Source organism: Lampetra fluviatilis, chromosome 9 (genome assembly GCF_964198595.1).
Source record: "Lampetra fluviatilis chromosome 9, kcLamFluv1.1, whole genome shotgun sequence".
Taxonomy (NCBI): Eukaryota; Metazoa; Chordata; class Hyperoartia; order Petromyzontiformes; family Petromyzontidae; genus Lampetra; species Lampetra fluviatilis.
The window spans coordinates 14232186-14251338 of NC_136283.1; the positions used below are offsets into that span (position 1 = coordinate 14232186).

Sequence of the window (19153 nt, forward strand, 5' to 3'; positions counted from 1 at the left end):
CTTCATCCCTAGAGCACCGCAGAGTTTGGGAATTGTTGGGAATTGTTGGCTGCCTTGCTGCTGGTCTGCGGTTCCTTCTCTCGCCTCTGAGTCGTTCTCTCTCTGTCTCTCCGAGAGCGAACGAATACTGCGCGGCGTGTTAGAAGTTGAAACTATTATCACTACTACTGCTACTCCCGCCGCTGCACCTTGGAATTCCCTGCCATCGTTAACCCCACCCCACCACCACCAAGTTCTACAAACAACCTTGGCTCAATTCAAGAGACGTGTCAACTCTCATCTTAACATCAGAGAGTGCTGTTTGTTGCTGGCCCGCCTCGATGCGCTCAGCGACCGTGGCGTTTCGGCTGCTCGCGCCGTGGGGCTGAGGAAACCGAGCTTCGCGGGTGCGGGGGATTCGTTTCCCTGCGTCTCAAGTTCCTTCCTGGCGGCTCAGCCGACACTGCCCCTCCAACTCACCTCGTCACCCCCCACCACACTCCCCTCTCCAAGTCTCCACCCCCCACACACCCACCGAGCTTCTTAAAATAATAATAAAAAATAACAATTGTATTAGGGGGCAGCTGTTTTAAGGGAAGGCGAGCGGAACGCAGCGCCCACAAAGCAGAGGGAGTGGCGAGCAGACAGGGCTGAGTGGCCGAGGTAGCACGGCACGGCATCCCGATGGAGCGATCACGGAGCGGAGCTGCGGAGAGACGCTGCGTCTGATCTCGCTTCCCGTGTGGAACGTGGCGAGTGCGCCGCTCGATTCGTGCCCGAGGAGAGGGACAGACAACCGCACCGCTGGTCGTGACGTCCTCTCGAGTCGCGACGTAGAATTTGCCCCCCAGGGGTCGCGGAATTCGCGGAACCTGCATTTGCGCAAAGCTTCGGAAGCCGCGCGCGGTTCTTCCGTAAAAAAAGAAAAAAAAGCAAACTCAAACTTTACGCAATTCGCCGCAAACTCGCGACCAGGGGCAGCACAGGGAAACGTGAGGCGAGCGTGCGTCTACAAAGAGCAGCGTCTGGGCAGAGCGGAACGCAAAGCGGTCTCTGCCACGATGGTGGCGACGTGTTGGACGCTCTTCTTCTCGCTGGCGTGGTGCGGGGCGCTTGTGGGAGCGCTTTCCTCGAGCCAATCGTCCGCTCGGGCACAGCAGCAACAGCAGCTACAGCAGCAACAGCAGCAGCTACAGCAGCAACAGCAGCTACAGCAGCAACAGCAGCAGCTACAGCAGCAACAGCAGCAACAGCAGCAACAGCAGTCTCACAGTGATGCGACTCAGGTTGGACTCGATGCGCGCCTCCCTGTCGCTCACGCCGACTCAAGACAGCGCGGCGGACGCATCACGGGCCGTGCCATAGTCACCCCCGCGCTCCACCACCACCAGCAGCAGCAGCAACAACATCCACATCCTCATCGCGACGAGAATGCGATTCACACGGGGAGGATGGACGGACGCGACTCTTCCACGGGAACGAGTGAGCGAGGTCCACTCACGGGACACGCGCACGACAAGGCGGCGACCGCGGTGTCACAAACCCAGCAACAGCAACAACATGGCCAGCAGCAGCAGCCCCATCGACAGCCGCTCCACCATCTCATTCATCGTCACCATCAGCAGCGGCAGCGACAGAGAGAGACGGAGACTCCAGGGGGAACCGCTGCTGCTGCTGCGGCTGGAGAGGCGGGCGGAGGGGTGCGGTCGCCCGGGACCGTTTGGGAGGCATCGGGGTTGGTGCAAGAGGAGGGAGGCTCCACGCGGACGTCTCGACAGACGCGCAACTCCGCGTCGAGAGGGCGGTAAGCGGCTTGGAGACACGGTCCACTCAAAGACAAAGACCCCCCCCCCTGGGTAGCCTTACTAGACTTGTTGGGGCAAGTGCTGTTAACGAGCACCTATGAAGGCCGGCACGGCACACGAGGGGGTGGGTGGCCAGCATCCCACCCGCGGCCGCATTTGTCTCCCGAGTGGCGATGTTTACACACCGCACCAGTTTATCTGAACCACATGAGCGGTTCAGATAATCTTAACCGGTGTTGGCCGTGAGCCTGGATCGACCTCGAGTCGCCGGGTTCGTAGCACAGCGCGCTAACTGCTGCGCCACCGTTCCCCACTCAGCACACACACAGACACACACACACCTCCACTGTTAGACATGTCCACGCACAACCCTTTTGTCGATCCACTGCAAGATGAAGGCTTCCCCGCAGACAACTTATGTTTTGACGGCACTTTTTCACACCCGTGAAGGCGGGACACAAGCACGTGGATATCATAGAACTACTGCCCGCGTGAAATCACCGCCATCTACTGCCACTCAGAAATAAATAAATAAAGAAGCCCATTAGTGAGTCTCAAGACTGTTTTCAGGAGGGTCCTGCAACCGGGGGGGGGGGGTGTTTGTCAAAATGTCTTCACGATCATGAGCGTCGCGCAATTGCGAGAGGCGAGTCAGAGTAGAACCCGGCAGAAACCCCGACGTGCGTTACGATTGGAACAACGATCACAAGGGCCCCTACAGGCGGGTTTCGCGAACCCGCTCGCCGTCCTGCCACCTCGCTGCTGCCGGTGGTGTGTGGGGTGGGGGGTTACTGCCAGTGCGGTGCAGCAGCTGCGGAATCTGGCCGAGGGTGGGGACGCTCTGGCGAGGGGGTGCGGCGGTGGTGGTGGTGATGACATCAACGGCTTTGACCACAATAACTTGTTGATTCCTGACCTCGCTGTCCCACTCTTGGCAGCAGCCCAAGCCGGGGTGGAGAATCGCCGTCTCGCACCGATCCCTGCGCGATCCACCAACCCTCGCGCCTCGAACAAGCGCCGTTTCACAGAGCGCGCGTGTGTGTGTCTGTATGTTGAACTTCTTTCGCACCGTACGTAGCCAACCGTGCTAATCGGAGGTGCGAGCGCCAGGCGAGGCAGCCGATCGGTGACGATTATCTTCACCGGCCCGAGATCAACTCAGCCTCAAAATGCGTACCGGGCGTAGCGCTGTCCACCCATCCCCTCGTGTGCCGCGCCGGCCTTCAGTAGCTGCCGCGACTCGCTAACAGCACCCGCCCCCAATACCAGTCTGTTGATGCTACACGGTGTGTGTGTGGGTGGGTATCGCTCTGTGTGCGCGCAGGAACTGGTGCGCCTACGTGCGGACCCGGCTCTCGCCCACGGCGCTCGCCGACGGCAGCGAGACGTACGTGGGCAAGGCGAGTCAGCAGTGCCCCTGGACGTACGGAGTGTGCGGCATCGTGTGAGTTGCATCACCCTCCGCCTTGCCACGTGCGGTGAATCGACCCCCGTGTTGAATTCAGTTCGCGCGAGCTACGTGCACGGTTCACCACTCGTGTCCACCCGTTGTGTACTGCGTAATGAGGGCGGCGCGGTGGGGAGATGTTAACTACCTCGCCTGGTATACAGGAGGTCGTGGGTTCGATCCCGATACTGACGCCTGTTGTGTATTTGGAGTCTGCGTGTGCTCTCTCCCCCCGTGGTCGCGTGGATTTTTCTCCGGGTCCTCCGGTTTTCCCCTCCACATGTTTAGAATCGATATGGGTTTAGAGTATTTGGCTGCTCCAGATTTCCACGTGATGATAAGCCACTTCGTTGAGCTATCATTTGTGGCCAGGCCGCTTCTGAAAAATAGTTAAATAGCTCAGTGGGCCTTACCTGGTAAAATAAAATAAAAAAGTAGTTTTAGTGTATAGTTTGTATGCCATTTTCTTCTTCTAAACATGGTACAGCTCTCCACTGCCCATCGACAGAGCCAATCTGTGCAAGTTGTGTCACGTCATGGGCAAATGCCCCATTTGAGATTTGGGTTATCAGCAACACAAACCGGAGAAGGAGGTAATGTTGAATAGCTCGAGTTAAACATTCCCTATTTGTGTACGACGTTTCGCTGGAGACCATCACGACGTGTTAAAAAATAAACCATCAGCTCTCGTAGGTCGCCGCTGTTGTGTTGCACGCGGCTGAGCTCATCGGCTCCATTCTCCGTGGTGGCGGTGGCGGTCGCGTCGCCCCTCCTCGGCTGTCGTTCCGCCACCAGCCTCGTCCGACGGACACGGCGACTTATAGCGGCCAATCTGACCACGGTCCGAGTTCGCTCGCTTTGTCGGCACGGGATGTGCGGCGCTTGCCGGGAGTGCACGCGTAGCCGCGAGCGATGATTTACACAAGGGAATCGTGTTCACGATGTCAGAGTATTGTGAGTGAGACAAAACAAAGATCCCCTCCCCTATAGCCTTAACAGACTGTTGGGGCAAGTGCCGTTAGCGAGCACCTATGAAGGCTGCAACGGCACACGAGGGGGTAGGTGGCCAGCACCACGCCCGACCGCCTTTGTCTCTACACTACCACATACACACATACACTCGCGAAAAGAGGGAATTTATGCACGTGTTGTGTACACGTCTGTGAATCACAACGTAAAGAAACCAGGTTGACTTGATGGCCCAACATTCCCCAATTCGTTCGGGCAGTCAGTCGCCTTCTTATCACTCTTCTATCGCGACTACAATGCTTACTGTTGCCGTGAACTTCACCCCTTCATTCCTCCTGCACCACCCATTTGAGAGGACTCGGCTCTACCAGCTTGACTGTTGTTTAATCTCATGCACCCCGTGTTCAACCACCACCATCGCCGCCACCACCACCGCCGCCACACTGCTCGACTTTGGGGCTCCCTTCCCATCGTTTATTGCTTATCCCCCCACCCCTGCCCCCCGGCTTGTTGCAGGTACCGCGTGATGCAGCGGCCGGCATACCGCGTCAAGCACCTCATCGTCACCTCCCTCGAGTGGCGCTGCTGCCCGGGACACGACGGAACCAACTGCGAACCCAAAGGTGGGGAAGCCGCGAGTGGCGTTCCCTGAGCTCATCTCTGATCGAGTTGACGGTGGAAATCCCAACGTTATTATTGATGCGGGGGACCAGATGTGTTATATATATATCATATCCTGTACATCCTGTCATACATACGGGAAATCACTGTTGACTTCTAAACAAAGTGACACTCAATCGACCCCACGGCAATGATGGCCGAGTAAAAACCCTGACCAGGATTTGAACTCGTGAACCCTTTCGATTGCGAGCCGCTGGCTCAGTGTTCTTCACTACACTTCAGAGGAGGGGCCCACATTGGCCGATGAGACATCAGCAGTGTGAGGGCCGCCACACCTTTGAGACCATTGTTGTGTTTGACAGCAGCACGATGATGATGATGATGGGGGGTGTTGTCACGTGTCGTGTGTTGTCGGGGGCCACACGTCAGGGCCGCACTGAAGGCTCCCAGAGGTTGCCAGTGGCCCGCGAGCCTTGCAAAGAAGAACACTGCTCTAGCTCTACCGCTGGGCCTTTTGGTCTGTTACACTCGTCTCACATGTTATATACAATATACACATATATACATACACACGTCAATGTAATTATACATCCTCACTGAGTCTCAAGACTATTTTTAAGTAGGGTAATTGCTACATTGCGGTTTTTGGCCAATGCCATCATTCAATGTTGTGTATGTGGGATGATGCAGAGAGACACTGAGTTTATTATCTCAGCTGCTAAGGCCCCACTGAGCTAAGCGTCTCTGTTACAAGGGCGCCCACAGCCCAGGACCGTCGGTAGTGGCGGCAGTTACAGGACACTGCGGTTACACAGAGTTACATACAGATCCATAGAGTTACACAGAGATCCATAGAGTTACACAGAGATCCATAGAGTTACACAGAGATCCATAGAGTTACACAGAGATCCGTAGGGTTACACAGAGCTCCATAGAGTTACACAGAGATCCATAGAATTGCACAGAGATCCATAGAGTTACACAGAGCTCCATAGAGTTACAAAGAGATACATAGAGTTACACAGAGATACATAGAGTTACACAGAGCTCCATAGAGTTACATAGAGTTACACAGAGACCCTTAGAGTTACACAGATATCCATAGAGTTACACAGAGATACATAGAATTACACAGAGATCCACAGAGTTACATTGAGATCCATAGAGTTACACAGAGATCTACAGAGTTACACAGCGATCCACAGAGTTACACAGAGACCCTTAGAGTTACACAGTGTTACATAGAGTTACACAGAGATCCATAGTTACACAGAGATCCATAGTTGCACAGAGATCCATAGTTACATAGAGATCCATAGGGTTAGATAGACAGCCATAGAGTTACACAGAGATCCATAGAGTTAGATTGAGATCCATATGGTTACAGAGATCCATCGAGTTACATTGATATCCATAGTTACACAGAAATCCATAGAGTTACACAGATCCATATAGTTACATAGAGATCCATAAAGTTACATTGATATCCATAGAGTTACACATACATCCATAGAGTAACACGGATCCATAGACATAGAGATCCATAGTTATAAAGAGATCCATAGAGTTACATAGAGTAACACAGAGATCCATAGAGGTGCATACAGATACATAGAGTTGCATAGCGAGTCATGGGTTGCATTGCATGGAGGTCCATATCCCTGTAGTTACGTGGCCACTGAGTTTATTATCTCAGCTGCTAAGGCCCCACTGAGCTAAGCGGCTCTGTTGCGAGGGCGGCCACAGGCCCCAACCTTCGGCAGGGCCGCATGCTCCACTAGGCTACAGCAGCCACTGTGCATGGGGCCTGCGAAAACGAAAGGTCCCTGCGATAAAAAAAAAGTGTGAGCGTGTTTTTTCGTTGGTTAGTTCGTTTCTCAATCCACTTGTCCCAGTGAGGCTCGCGGCGACAGCGTTTTTGTTCGTTTGTATGATAAAAAATTTATATAATCAAGAGATAAATATATGAAAATAAATGTTTTGCAATTTACAGCTTTCGTGACTGCATGGATTCATATTCTTGGTTCTTTCGGTAAAGTCACGTAGAAGGGACATAATAAAATGTTTTATTTTTTATTATTTTATTATTTCCCTTCTACGTGACTTTACCGAAAGAACCAAGAATATATAAATATATTTACATGGCAAATGATGGGCATAGTGTACACGGTGAGACATGTACAACGGAGATGAACTTTTCGAGAATTTTTTTCATTGCAAAATGAGCAACAACATCTTCAAAAAACGCTGTTGTTCGCACAATCTCCTTCTCAACAGCGAGAGGGGAGTGCAAGGGGAAGTCCAGGCGGTGTTGTTGTTGCTCCACGTGAAACGAGCGGAGTGACAGTGGCTGTGGTAACGTGGGCAACATTACCAACGTAGAAAGTTATCCCTGTAGGCCTACGAAACAGAAGTGCCGAGGGCCTACAATAACCTTAATCCGGCCCTAAATTTAGGGTGGGAACGTCCCAAACAACACGATAAACAACAACAACAACTGTTTACTACTATTATGTATATATATTTTTTTATTTTACCAGGTAAGGCCAACTGCTCTTTTTTCAGAAGCGACCTGGCTACAAATGATAGCTCAACGAAGTGGCTTATCATGTGGACATTTATAGCAGACAAATGTTCGAAATGCACGTTGATTCTAAATGTGGAGGGAAAAACCAGAGAAAAATCCACGCTACCACGGGGAGAGAGACACGCAAACTCCAAATATGCAGCAGCAGGCGTCAGGGTCGAGATCGAACCCACGACCTCCTGTAGACCAGGCGAGGTAGTTAACATCTCCTAGCCACCGTGATGATGATGAGAGAGAGAGAAACACGCAAATGCCAAATATACAGCAGGCGTCAGGGTCGGGATCGAACCCACGACCTCCTGCATACCAGGCGAGGTAGTTGACATCTCGCGCACGTGGTGTCCACATTGAAACATTAGTTTCACGAGACGCGGCCTGATATATTGCAAACACGATCGGTGCTACGGTGATCGCCCGCCTCCCTGTGAAACAGCGCTTTGGAGGCGAGGGTTGGTGGACCAGTTGTGTGGAACGCTGCGGCTCGCCGCACGTGTGCTGTGTGTGTTGTGTACGCAGGGCCGTTTGGGTTTGTGCAGGGCACTCCGCTTGACTCGAAAGATGCCGCCATTCCCTCGTCTCCACTCAACGATGAAAAGAGTGAGTATGTGTGTGTGTGTTTGTAGGTCGACTCAGCCTCAAATGAGTACCGAGTGTGATGTGTAAACATTGCCCCTAGGGAGACAAAGGCGGCCAGGCGTGATGCTGGCCACCCACTCCTACGCAGCACTTGCCCCAAAACGTCTGTTGAGGCTATATGGGGATGGGGGGGGGGTTATCTTTGTAGTGACATCTCGAGTTGGATTATCGTGCGTCGTAGTGACGTCCTTCATGGGTTATCGCTAACAGCACTTGCCCCAAAATCTCTCTGAAGGCTACACGGGGATCTGTGTCTTCGTCTAAGGATCGTGGTGGGGGCCACGTAGCCCCCCCCCCTCCCCACGGCGCCCTTCGTAGGTGCTCGCGATTAACACTGGCCCAGACAATGTGTCAAGTCTATACGGGGGATCTCTGTACACATATATATTCTAGTTGGTATGTGTTTTAGCCATGTACGTACGGCGATGACGAGATCACTTCGGCAGACGAGAGAATGCGTGGCGCCCCAAATCGGCTCAACCCACAGCATCTGTGGGTAACTTCTAAGCCGGTGACATTTCTCCAGACAGCCCTCATCCATCTCCACGTCGACTCGTGCCCCTGGCACGTGCGCGTGCCCTCGATGCGCACGCGCACGTGCCCCTGGCACGACGTGGAGATGTCACCCTCGCTGAGTGGCAGCTGCTGCTGTTTGTGTGTTGGCTATCATCGCGGGGGAGCGGCGGTGTAGCGGTTAGCGCACCGCGCGACGAACCTGGCCACCCGAGTTCGATTCCTGGCCACGGCCGACACCGGTGACGATGATATGAATCGGTTCTGGGCCTCCCCTAGGTCGACTCGGCCTCAAATTGAGTACCTGGTGCGGTGTGTGAACATCGTCACTGGGGAGACAAAGGTGGCCGGGCGTGGTGCTGGCCACCCACCCCCTCATGTGCCGTGCCGGCCTACACACTGTAGGTGCTACTCGCTAACAGCGTTTTCCCCATCAGTCTCCTGTACGAGGCTATACGGGGGGGGGTGAACCTTTGCTTGGGCATCCCCAAGGTCGACTCAGCCTAAAACTACCACGGTGATTGAGTGTTAGAGTGCAGGCAGCAGGCACTGCGAGGTTGGTATTTGTCCCAAGGCAGTGCTGGGAGTTCTGTGTTCATATGAGGGCGACCTTTCTCTCCACTGTTGAGGGTAGGGGAGAGAAGATGTTTAGTTTATTTTATTGATTCCGACTGCAATGTGGACCATTGTCTTGGCAGCAAACCGCAATGCACACACGGCAAACGTGTCCCACGTGAAGAACAAACGCTACCACAGGTCAAGCTTGTGTCAAATCACATTCTCGTCTAAATACGTTGATGTCGATTGCATGGACAATCATCCTTTCGACCTCTGGCTGTACGTGGACAAACACGGACAGTGTCTTGTTTCACAATTCACACGCGTTCCAATGTGAGGTGGCTGTACCTGTTAAGTTCAGTCCACAATCGAGGTTTTTTTTGGGTTAGATCACGTAAATATAAACATGTCGTTAACTCACCATCACCCGACACAGCTAATTAGTAATGTTTCTCACGTTACCACTTCATCACACGGGTATATGTATGTATAATTAACTTCTTTCGCACCGTGCGTAGTCAACCGTGTTGGAGTGCAAACCCACATAATTTACATTAGTTCGACGATTCGCTGGTGATTACAATCAACTTCATCAGGCGATTTGCCACGATTAAATGTTGTGGGTTCACTCTCCAACACATTCGTGTGTGCTGAAGGGGTAACTAATTGGCACGTTTAGTTTACGTGACAAACCTTACGAATTGGCTTCGTCGGGTGATTGTGGGTTAACGGAACATTTATATTTACGCGATCTAACAAACAAAAAAGTTCTTATGAATACTGGTCGCGAGACGTCTTCAACTGAAGTTCAGTACAAGTTCTCTCTCTCTCTGGTATAGATTCTTTACACGTGCACTTCAGTCTGGATTTCTTGCCCCTTGCTAGACGGCTCTCTCTGCCAAGTGCTCAAAGAAACGTGGGAACACGTGATCTCCAAGTGCAATGGAGAGACAAGGATGAGGAACAGATGGATCAACAATCAGCCAAAAATCCGTGGCGTCATATTTACTGTAAAAAAAACATTGCTTGGGGAGGACACGTCATAGCTAGAATAGGAACAACGATGGCCAATGGACGAGAATGGTAATGGGTTGTTTGGCAAAGGAGGGAATGCAACCGAGAGGATGAACTACCATAGAGACGAGATCAGCTGACGTGCAGGGAATGCGCTGGATCGTGGCATAGCAAGACCCGCGAGGGATGTCGCCAGAGTGGGGATAACTTCACCCGCCAGTGGATAGACATTGTCTAATTAGATACAATGGTGATATTGCATAAAATAAATAAAAGGGAAATTTTAGAATTTGTGTGTTCGAAATGTTTAGCATACTTCCCAACATTCAGCAAATTGAAATTTGGCATGTGGGTAGCTTCCAGACTGTACACAATGCAAAAAGTATCAAAATAGACTTTTGTATTTGGGGGGGGTGGGGGGCGCAATAATGGATATCTTTTTCACGGCAAGTGAGCGGTGACGTCACATCTGTGATGTCACCCGCATGCGGCAGCGTCACGCGGTGTGCCTGCTGACGTCACGCATCCCCCCCACCCTTCGCTTAGGCCGTGTATTAATCCAAGACAAGAATCCAAGTCTCGGGCGAAGCCGGGTAGTACAGCGAGTATTGCATCAAATAAATGACGACGATGCCATGACGACGACGACGATGATGATGATGATTGCGTTGCCCACAGACCGGCCCGGGCGCCACGACGGCAGCAATAACCTGGAGAAGCACCTGGCACACCTGGCCCAGCTCCAGCGGGACGTGGCCAACGTGTCCGGCGCCCTAGGCGACGTGCGTGGCAGCCTGCGTGCCCTCGAGGATCGCGTAGCCGTGCCCCGGCCCGGTGAGCGGTTGCTGAGTTTTTTTTGTATCCACCCCCCGCTCCTCTCTGTGTGTATGTGTGTACGTTGAACTTCTTTCACACCGTACGTAGTCAAGCGTGCTAATCGGAGGTGCGAGGGACAGGACAATAAACTGAACACCAAAAGCAGTTTTCTCAAGGAATGAGTATTCAATCCAGATGATTTTAAAGTGGCTATCGCCCAGTGGCTTCCTAATATTCACCAAGGCGGGGCTGGCGAAGGACGTGGATCTGACGTGGCGCCGAACGTTGCACGGCGCAAGGTTCGGCGGTTCGCTGCACGCGTTAGGAGCTTCTTCGGGCAGACATCGAGCCAGACATCGCGAAAAATCTGCAACCACGAAAACCCTGCGACGTAGAATTAGTCCGTTGGCCAGTGACGTATTTTACTTGTCCATACCTCCCGAGATGCTTAAAAAAGACATAAGCGGTATCAATTCATATTCTTGTTTCTTTCGGTAAAGTCACGTAGAAGGGAAATAATAAAATAATAAAAATAAAACATAATAAAATAAAATTCTCATGACGTTTCGGCCACAACACAAGCAGCCGTCCTCAAGTGAAGAACAGAGCTGTCGGAAAGACGATGCAAGCGGCGGTGTTCATTGGGACGCTGTTTTTCCGACAGACCTGTTCTTCACCTGAGGACGGCTGCTTGTGTTGTGGCCGAAACGTCGTGAGAATTTTATTGAATGTTTTATTAAAATTATTTTATTATTTCCCTTCTACGTGACTTTACCGAAAGAACCAAGAATATGAATCCCTGCAGTCACGAAAGCTTTAAATCGGTATCAATTCGTTTATTATTTGTCTAGACAGGCAAATTCCGGACACGTTTCAACCTTCTGAGTCTCATCAGTGTCGTATGGCCTGTTAAGCGATTGCTACTGGTTTTCCCGATGTTTCAGGCATGGACCTTACACGAGCACAGTGGAGCTTGTGGGGCGTCAGGTGTTTTAGACAAACGGGGGTCACGGGTCAGGCTTATTGAGCTAGTTAGCTCTTTTTCAGAAGCGACCTGGCTATCACAAATGAAAGTTCAACGAAGTGGCTTATTGCGGGCAAATTTATAGCGGTCAAAAACTCGAAACGCGCGATGTTGATTCTAAATGTGGAGGGAAAAACCGGAAGAACCGGAGAAAAATGAACATGACCACGAGGAGAGAAACACTGCAAACTCCAAATATACAGCAGGCATCAGAGTTGGGATCAAACCCACGACTTCCTGTATACCAGGCGAGGTAGTTAACATCTCGCCACAAGCAAAGAACAACGATACACAATGTGGGAAGAGCCTCGATTACTGGACTGGCTTACCAGTGCAGTGCAGTAACGTTGAGTAAACACAACTTAGTGTGGCCCACAGGAGTTAATTGTTCCTTTATGAGCACGCGTCAGGTGGCTCATGGATGCGGTGGACGTATTCCCGACACGGTGAATGCGGGGGGCCCGTGCGGCGGCGGTGGTGGCGAATGTTTACTTTCGTTCGGAATTTGGCAAAATCCGTGGCGGATGTCTCCATCACCGAACCTCGAGGGGGCAAAGGGCCAGAGGGGCGCCACCCGGCCCGTCGCGTCATGCGGTGTGAGCGGCGAACGTGGCCGCGTTCCCGATGCCTCGCCGGGACAACTCCGCTAAATTCCTCCCCGTACTTTAGAGATAACCCCACACACCGCCGTGCACCCTCACCCTGTGACGACTCTACTGATCGAACTGCTTTTTGTGTTTAGTTTGTTGTCCATCGAACAAAGACGGTCACTGCGTCGTGCTCTTCCAGATGCGCTTCTGCAGTCGTTTGGAACGCTCTTCCTTCCGATATTAGGAAGATACTGTAGCTATGCACTTTTCAATCATCTAGATTGAAAACTAATTTCTTTAGAACTCCTTTTTGTGTTTCGTTTGTTGTCGTTCCCCTGCACCTCCGATTGGCGCAGTTGGCTACGTACGGCGCGAAAGAAGTTCAACGTACGTACACATATAACTGAATGGATACAATTTAATTTTGTTTTAGATAACAGTAGCTGAGCACACGGCCCAAATGCACAAAACTCCAAGCAGCCAGCAACAAACAGCACTGTCGAAGGTGTAATATATCATAATACAACACTTTTTTTGGATCGAGTAAGGCTGAAAGAATTCCGGATTTGAGACGATGTGGAGGGTGCTCCGAAGTGGATCAGTGCGAGTAAAGAAGTGGCAAGATTAGTGTTGTGACCTGCAGTGTTGTGAGTGTGTGGGTGAGGGAATGGGTGAGTGAGTGGATGATTGAGTGAGTGTGTGGGTGAGTGAATGGGTGAGTGAGTGGGTGATTGAGTGAGTGTGTGGGTGAGTGAATGGGTGAGTGAGTGGGTGATTGAGTGAGTGTGTGAGTGAGTGAATGGGTGAGTGAGTGGATGATTGAGTGAGTGTGTGGGTGAGTGAATGGGTGAGTGAGTGGGTGATTGAGTGAGTGTGTGGGTGAGTGAATGGGTGAGTGAGTGGATGATTGAGTGAGTGTGTGGGTGAGTGAATGGGTGAGTGAGTGGATGATTGAGTGAGTGTGTGGGAGAGTGAATGGGTGAGTGAGTGGATGATTGAGTGTGTGGGTGAGTGAATGGGTGAGTGAGTGAGTGGGTGATTGAGTGAGTGTGTGATTGAGTGAGTGTTTGGGTGAGTGAATGGGTGAGTGAGTAGATGATTGAGTGAGTGTGTGGGTGAGTGAATGGGTGAGTGAGTGGGTGATTGAGTGAGTTGTTGGGACTTGCAGTGTGGTGTATGAACACAGGGTGAATGAGACAAATCTGTTAGACTTTAACATGGGCGAAGTAATCAATGACTGAGAGTTATGGGGCCAGTTGCTACAATAGTAGCGATAGAAGAATGACACGGAGGCAGCTGACCACTTCGTGGAACGAGGCATCAATCAGTGAGTACTGAATTTCATTCAACCTAACTGCTTTGGTAAATATTTTCTCCAGGTCCTCCGGGTTTTCCCTCCATATTCATAAATATGCATTTAGAGTCTGTATGTATGCATGTTAAACTTCTTTCGCACTGTAGGTAGCCAACCCCACTAATTGGAGGTGCAATTTGGCTGCAAATAACTCCGCTAATCGGAGAATATTTGGCTGCTCTACATTTTCACGTGATGAGCCACTCCGTTGAGCTATCATTTGTGGCCAGGTCGCTTCTCAAAAAGCGCTACATAGCTCAGTGTTCCTTACCTGGTAAAAAAATTAATAATGAATAATAATAAGGTAGCGTGCACTGTGGAGGGGGGGCGTGGGGACTGAAGGGAGACTCAACGAGTCGCCAATCGCCGTGCCGCTCTCGCCCCGCTCACCCTTCGTTCGCACCCCGACGCAGACGCCACCTCCAACAGGATCTCCGAGGACGACGTGACGGAGCTGGTGAAGAAGCTGGTCCAGCAGCAGATGGGTGAGCTTCACCAGGCACTGTACGAGCCCGTGCGCCGAATCGCCTCCACCGTGGCAGGTCTGGCCAAGGACGTGGAGCTGAGCCGGCGCGACGCCGCGGCGCTCAACGGCAGCGTGGCCGACGCGGCGAGGGCGTGCGGGGAGGCGCGTCTCCTGGCGCGGAGCAACGCGCACTCCATCGCGGAGCTGGCGAGCTCCGAGCTCCGCGTGGGGAGCCAGAGCCGGCCCCCGGGCGCGATTGGGAACGACGGAGCCACGGAGGAGGACAGGGACGAGGAGAAGGGCGAGGACGCGGCCGAGCGCGTTCGGGAGGAGCTCGAGCGGCTGCGGCACAGCGTGCTGTCGGACTTCTCCCGGCTGCTCGGGGATCTCCGCGAGGACGTCCGCGGCCGCATGGACGCCCTTGACGCGTCCGTGGCGGACGCGGAGCGGCGGCAGCAGCAGCAGCAGGCGGAGCTGCAGAAGCTCCTCGACGCGACGCCGCCACCCCCGCCGGCGTCGCCCCCGACGGCGGGGCCCGGCCACGCGGCGCCTATGGGAGATTGGCACGGCGTGAGGGAGACGATGGCCATCCACGCGGCGCTCATCAACGACACGAGCGAGCGCGTGTGGCAGCTCGCGCAGCTGCTGCAGCGGCGGCGGCAGGAGGAGGTGTGCGGGACGCCGTGCGCGCTGCTCGTGGCGTCGGCGCGGGACGCACAGCGGCTGGCCCACGGCGCTCGCGATGCGGAGGAGAGGCTCGACGGCCTGGAGTGGCTGCTGCGCGCGAACCTGTCATCCGCCGAGGAGGGGCTGCGGCAAGCGACGGGCGCCGTGCGGGACCTGTACAGGGAGACCGGGGAGCTGCGCCTGGCCCTGGGCAAGCTCCAGCAGGAGCAGCAGCAGGAGCAGCAGTGGGGGCGGGAGTCGAACACGGACGCGCCACGCGCTCGGGCCGACACGCCGGACCCGGACATGCGGCCTTCTCCCGGGGACTCGGACGAACACCTCGACGCTTCCTCCTCTTCGTCCACCCTGGACGAGTTGGCGGGCGACGTCGCCGCCCTCAAGCTCTCTCACGACGACCTCCTCGCCCTCGTCCACCAAAAGTCGCGGGCGCAGGCGCTGCACACGCAGGAATTGCTCGACGCGCTGGCAGCGCGCGTGGAGGGCGGCGCGCGGGAGGCCGGCGCCCGCTTGGACGCTCTGGCGGCACGCAAGGAAGCGACGGCGCACGACCACGACAAGCTCGTGCGCCACGTGGAGCGCCTCTACAACTCCAGCGTGGACACCCTGCTGCACGTGAGCAGCCTTGGCCAGCGCCTCGACGACCTCAACAGTTCGTTCAACACGCTGCTGGAGGACACGCTGCGCCACACGCTGGTGCTTGAGGCCATGGGGGCTTTCGACGAGTCCGATTACGACGACGACGATGACGACGACGACGACGACGGCGACGATGGATATGGAACTCCCAAACGAAGCATCAACCTCCTGGAGCTCAACAAAGGTGTGCTGGCCGCCTCGGACTCGGCGCACCGCAATGGCAAGGCGCTGGACCAGATGATCACGCAGGTGCGCAACCTCAAGCAGCAGCTGGACGACAGGGTGGCCAACCTGGAGCGGCGCTTCCTGAGCGGCGGGGCAGGAGGCGTCGGAGGCTCCGGCGGAGACGGGGACGGTTCGGGAGACGCGGCCAGAGACGGATCCCTCGGGGTGGAGGTCGCGAGGCTGCGCGACCTCGAGGTGGCCGCCAGGGAGTCGCGGCAACAGCGGCGCTTCCTCGAGGAGAAGCTACGGGACCTGGAGAGCAGCTGCTGCGGCGGCGGCGGCGGAGACTCGTCCTCTTCCATCACCATCGGAGACGTCCTGGAAGAGTTCAGGCAGGAGGTGGAGCGCAACATCACGTCGGTGCGCCTCACGCTGGAGGCCATCCCGCTGGATGAGGTGCGCCGTGAGCTGATTGCCGAGGTGAGCGAGCGGGTGAACGCCGCCCTCCTCGACGCAAGGCATGGGAAGGGCGCTGGCCGACGCCGCCAGCGCAAGAAGGGAAAGGGCCCCGGACGCGGGTCGGGTGCCGGCGGGAGCCACGACGACGACGACGAGGCCGATGATGATGCTGGTGGTGACGGTGGTGGTGGTGGCGGCGAGGATTTTGGTGGAGCGGCGGTGTACAGGGAGCTGGCGGGAGACGAGGATGCGGAGAGCCACCTGGAGAGGAGGAAGCGCAGGGGCGCGTGAGCGAGCCCAGAGGGTGGCGCCAACTCAGGCAGCACGACCCAGAAGCAAAACACCAGCGGCTCTTTTCTTGTAGCTCCACGCCCGGCCCTGCCGGTGTGCCGGACCATCCCACGCCAGCTTGAAGCTTTTTTGTATCAGTCATCTCCTGCGTCGTGTCCACTGACTGTGGTGGACTCGTATTGTTTATACGACCCTTCTGAAATGATAAATACAAATCCAACACATTTGCGGAAAGAATTCCTTTGACATATAAAATAAAAAATCATCTAAGAAAGACGGGTTTTTAAATTGGATTTTAATAATGAATGAGATAGAAAAAAAGTTATTTTAAAGTTGCTTTCGGGAGCATCGCAAATTATAGTTTTGTGTCATCGCTGGAATGTGACTGCCATTCCCTTCCTTTTACAAATCATCCGGTGCTGCTTCTGTTGCGTTGCGAGTGGTGCACAAGCATAAACAACATTCATCAATAACACTGCGGCCTTAAAATAAAAAAATAATTGATAGGTTCCATTCCGGGCAATTGACCTTCTTCATAGCATATAGAAAAGTAAAAATAAACTTTTTTTTTACCAGGTAAGGCCCACTGAGCTATAAAGCTCTATTTCAGAAGGCACCTGCCCACAAATGATAGATCAACGAAGTGGCTTATCACGTGGAAATTTATAGCAGCCAAATACTCTAAACGCACATTGATTCAAAATGTGGAGTGAAAAAGGACCCAGAGAAAATTCCACGAGACCACCAGAACATGCAAACTCCAAATATACAGCAGGTGTCAGGGTCGAGATCGAATCCACAACCTCCTGCATACCAGGCGAGGTAGCTAACATCTTGCCAACGTGGTCGCGAGATGCCAGAGAGAGAGAGGGTAATTACGGTTTCAGAGTGCACTTAACACCATGGGACCTGAAAAGAATTAAATTTTGTATTTGTTTTCTAACGACCTGTGTTTGAATTGGCATGTGAATAGTTAGACAAACAGTGCTATTGAGTTGTACCAGTTAAACCCCTTCGAAAATACGGGAAGCTTGCTACGGCGCTGCTTACGGAAGCCAAGGGGTGCCCAGCACAGGCGTGAAAGTGGTTACCAGTGGTTACCAGATAAGAGCTGTTGGTGTATATGTTGAACTTTTTTCGCACCGTACGCAGCCGACCAAACTCATCGGAGGTGTGGAGGAAGGCTTCCTCATGTCGGAAGGAAGAGCGTTCCTGACGACCACAGCAGCGCATCTGAAAGCGAGCGATGCGGTAACCATCTTTGTCTGATAACTAGCCAAAGGCCGCCGGCTGAGAGGCTGACCGGAGTGCGTGTGATGGTTCATGCTCCTTGACGAGATCAGCGAGGTGTTGTGGTTCATTTATGGCAAGCGCTTTGTGTGTCATGAGCGCAACCTTCGTGTTTAATTTACGGAAGAACCGGGACCGCAACTTTTACCCGAGATCGGCGCGGGATGACCGTATTTTACGCGGACAACGGTGTGGTGCTGTATGGAGAAGGGTGGGTCGGGGGCCGCGAGGCCTCGTCATCACACGCTCTCATTAGAATCCAGCAGAGAATAAAGCAAGCTTTGAGAATTCATCAACACACGCCCTCATTAGAATCCAGCGGGGAATAAAGTAAGCTTGAGAATACCAATGTGATTGTCATGTATTTTTTTAAAAAGTCAATGTTATTTTTCTTCTAATTTTTGTTTAATATATATAATGGAAGCGAACACCGTGAAGTATTGTATAGCTAAATATAGCCTTAAGTGTGAACATATACCTCGTGTGCTAACGTTAAGCTCTTTTAATTGCCAAATACTGCATGGCCGATGTAATTCATAATAAGTATTCGGTGTCAGACCGTGTGGGTGCAAACTCGATTCGAGTTGTGTGCACCCTCCACCACCGTCCGACAAATCTAGTTGTCACCTGAAAAAAAATGTGCGGAATAGTTTTTGTTCTTCAACTATTCACATGCCTATTTTAAAAAATTGCTAATCAGGAAAATTTTTAAAACGTAGCTCTCATGAGTCCCCATGGTGTTCAGTGCAGTATCCAACCCTCATGAACTCTCTCTCACCTCTCCATGTGCGGTGAAATAGGGCCATTGCCTGAAACGTTGCCGATCATGTGTTTTTTCTTTTAAGGCCACAATGTCTGTTGTTGTAACTTCATGACCCACCCCTAGTGGACATCTGTGAAAAAGAGCCTCATTGCTCGCATTTCTCCAGGGTGAGTCAAGATTCTGATTCTGTTATTGACTAATCGGTTGATTTTTTTTTTCCTTTGAAATTCAAACCCAAACTCAATTGGCACATTTGTCCAGGTGATAACTGGATATGTTCGGCTGTGTCTGATCGACTTTGCGCCAACGCGATCGAACCCAAAACACTCGTCACGAATCTTGATGTCGGTCGTGAACGCCTACACTGTGCGTATGAAATTGTCTCATGTACATTTGTCCGAATATTGTTGTTATTTGTTGCATCGTGTGTACACGCGTGTTTTACCACGAGTGTTTCCCTAATAAATCCGAGTTGCACCGTCA

General features: G+C 52.9%; 1 protein-coding gene across 1 annotated transcript; it reads left to right on the top strand.

The window, feature by feature from the left end:
• Positions 1 to 573: 573 nt before the first annotated feature.
• Positions 574 to 19153, top strand: LOC144934243 (uncharacterized). Its single transcript, XM_078859879.1, has 6 exons — positions 574 to 1783; positions 3109 to 3228; positions 4717 to 4823; positions 7925 to 8005; positions 10808 to 10963; positions 14327 to 19153. Exons 1-6 carry the CDS (start codon positions 1041 to 1043, stop codon positions 16615 to 16617), a joined length of 3498 nt encoding a protein of 1165 aa, XP_078716005.1. The 5' UTR covers positions 574 to 1040; the 3' UTR covers positions 16618 to 19153.

Bases quoted from the DNA above. Each gene is read 5' to 3' on its own strand.
- LOC144934243 (XM_078859879.1), top strand. From the start codon at position 1,041: ATGGTGGCGACGTGTTGGACGCTCTTCTTCTCGCTGGCGTGGTGCGGG. The intron at 8,006-10,807 runs GTGAGTATGTGT...CGTTGCCCACAG, and splicing joins TCCACTCAACGATGAAAAGA to ACCGGCCCGGGCGCCACGAC. The intron at 10,964-14,326 runs GTGAGCGGTTGC...ACCCCGACGCAG, and splicing joins CGTAGCCGTGCCCCGGCCCG to ACGCCACCTCCAACAGGATC.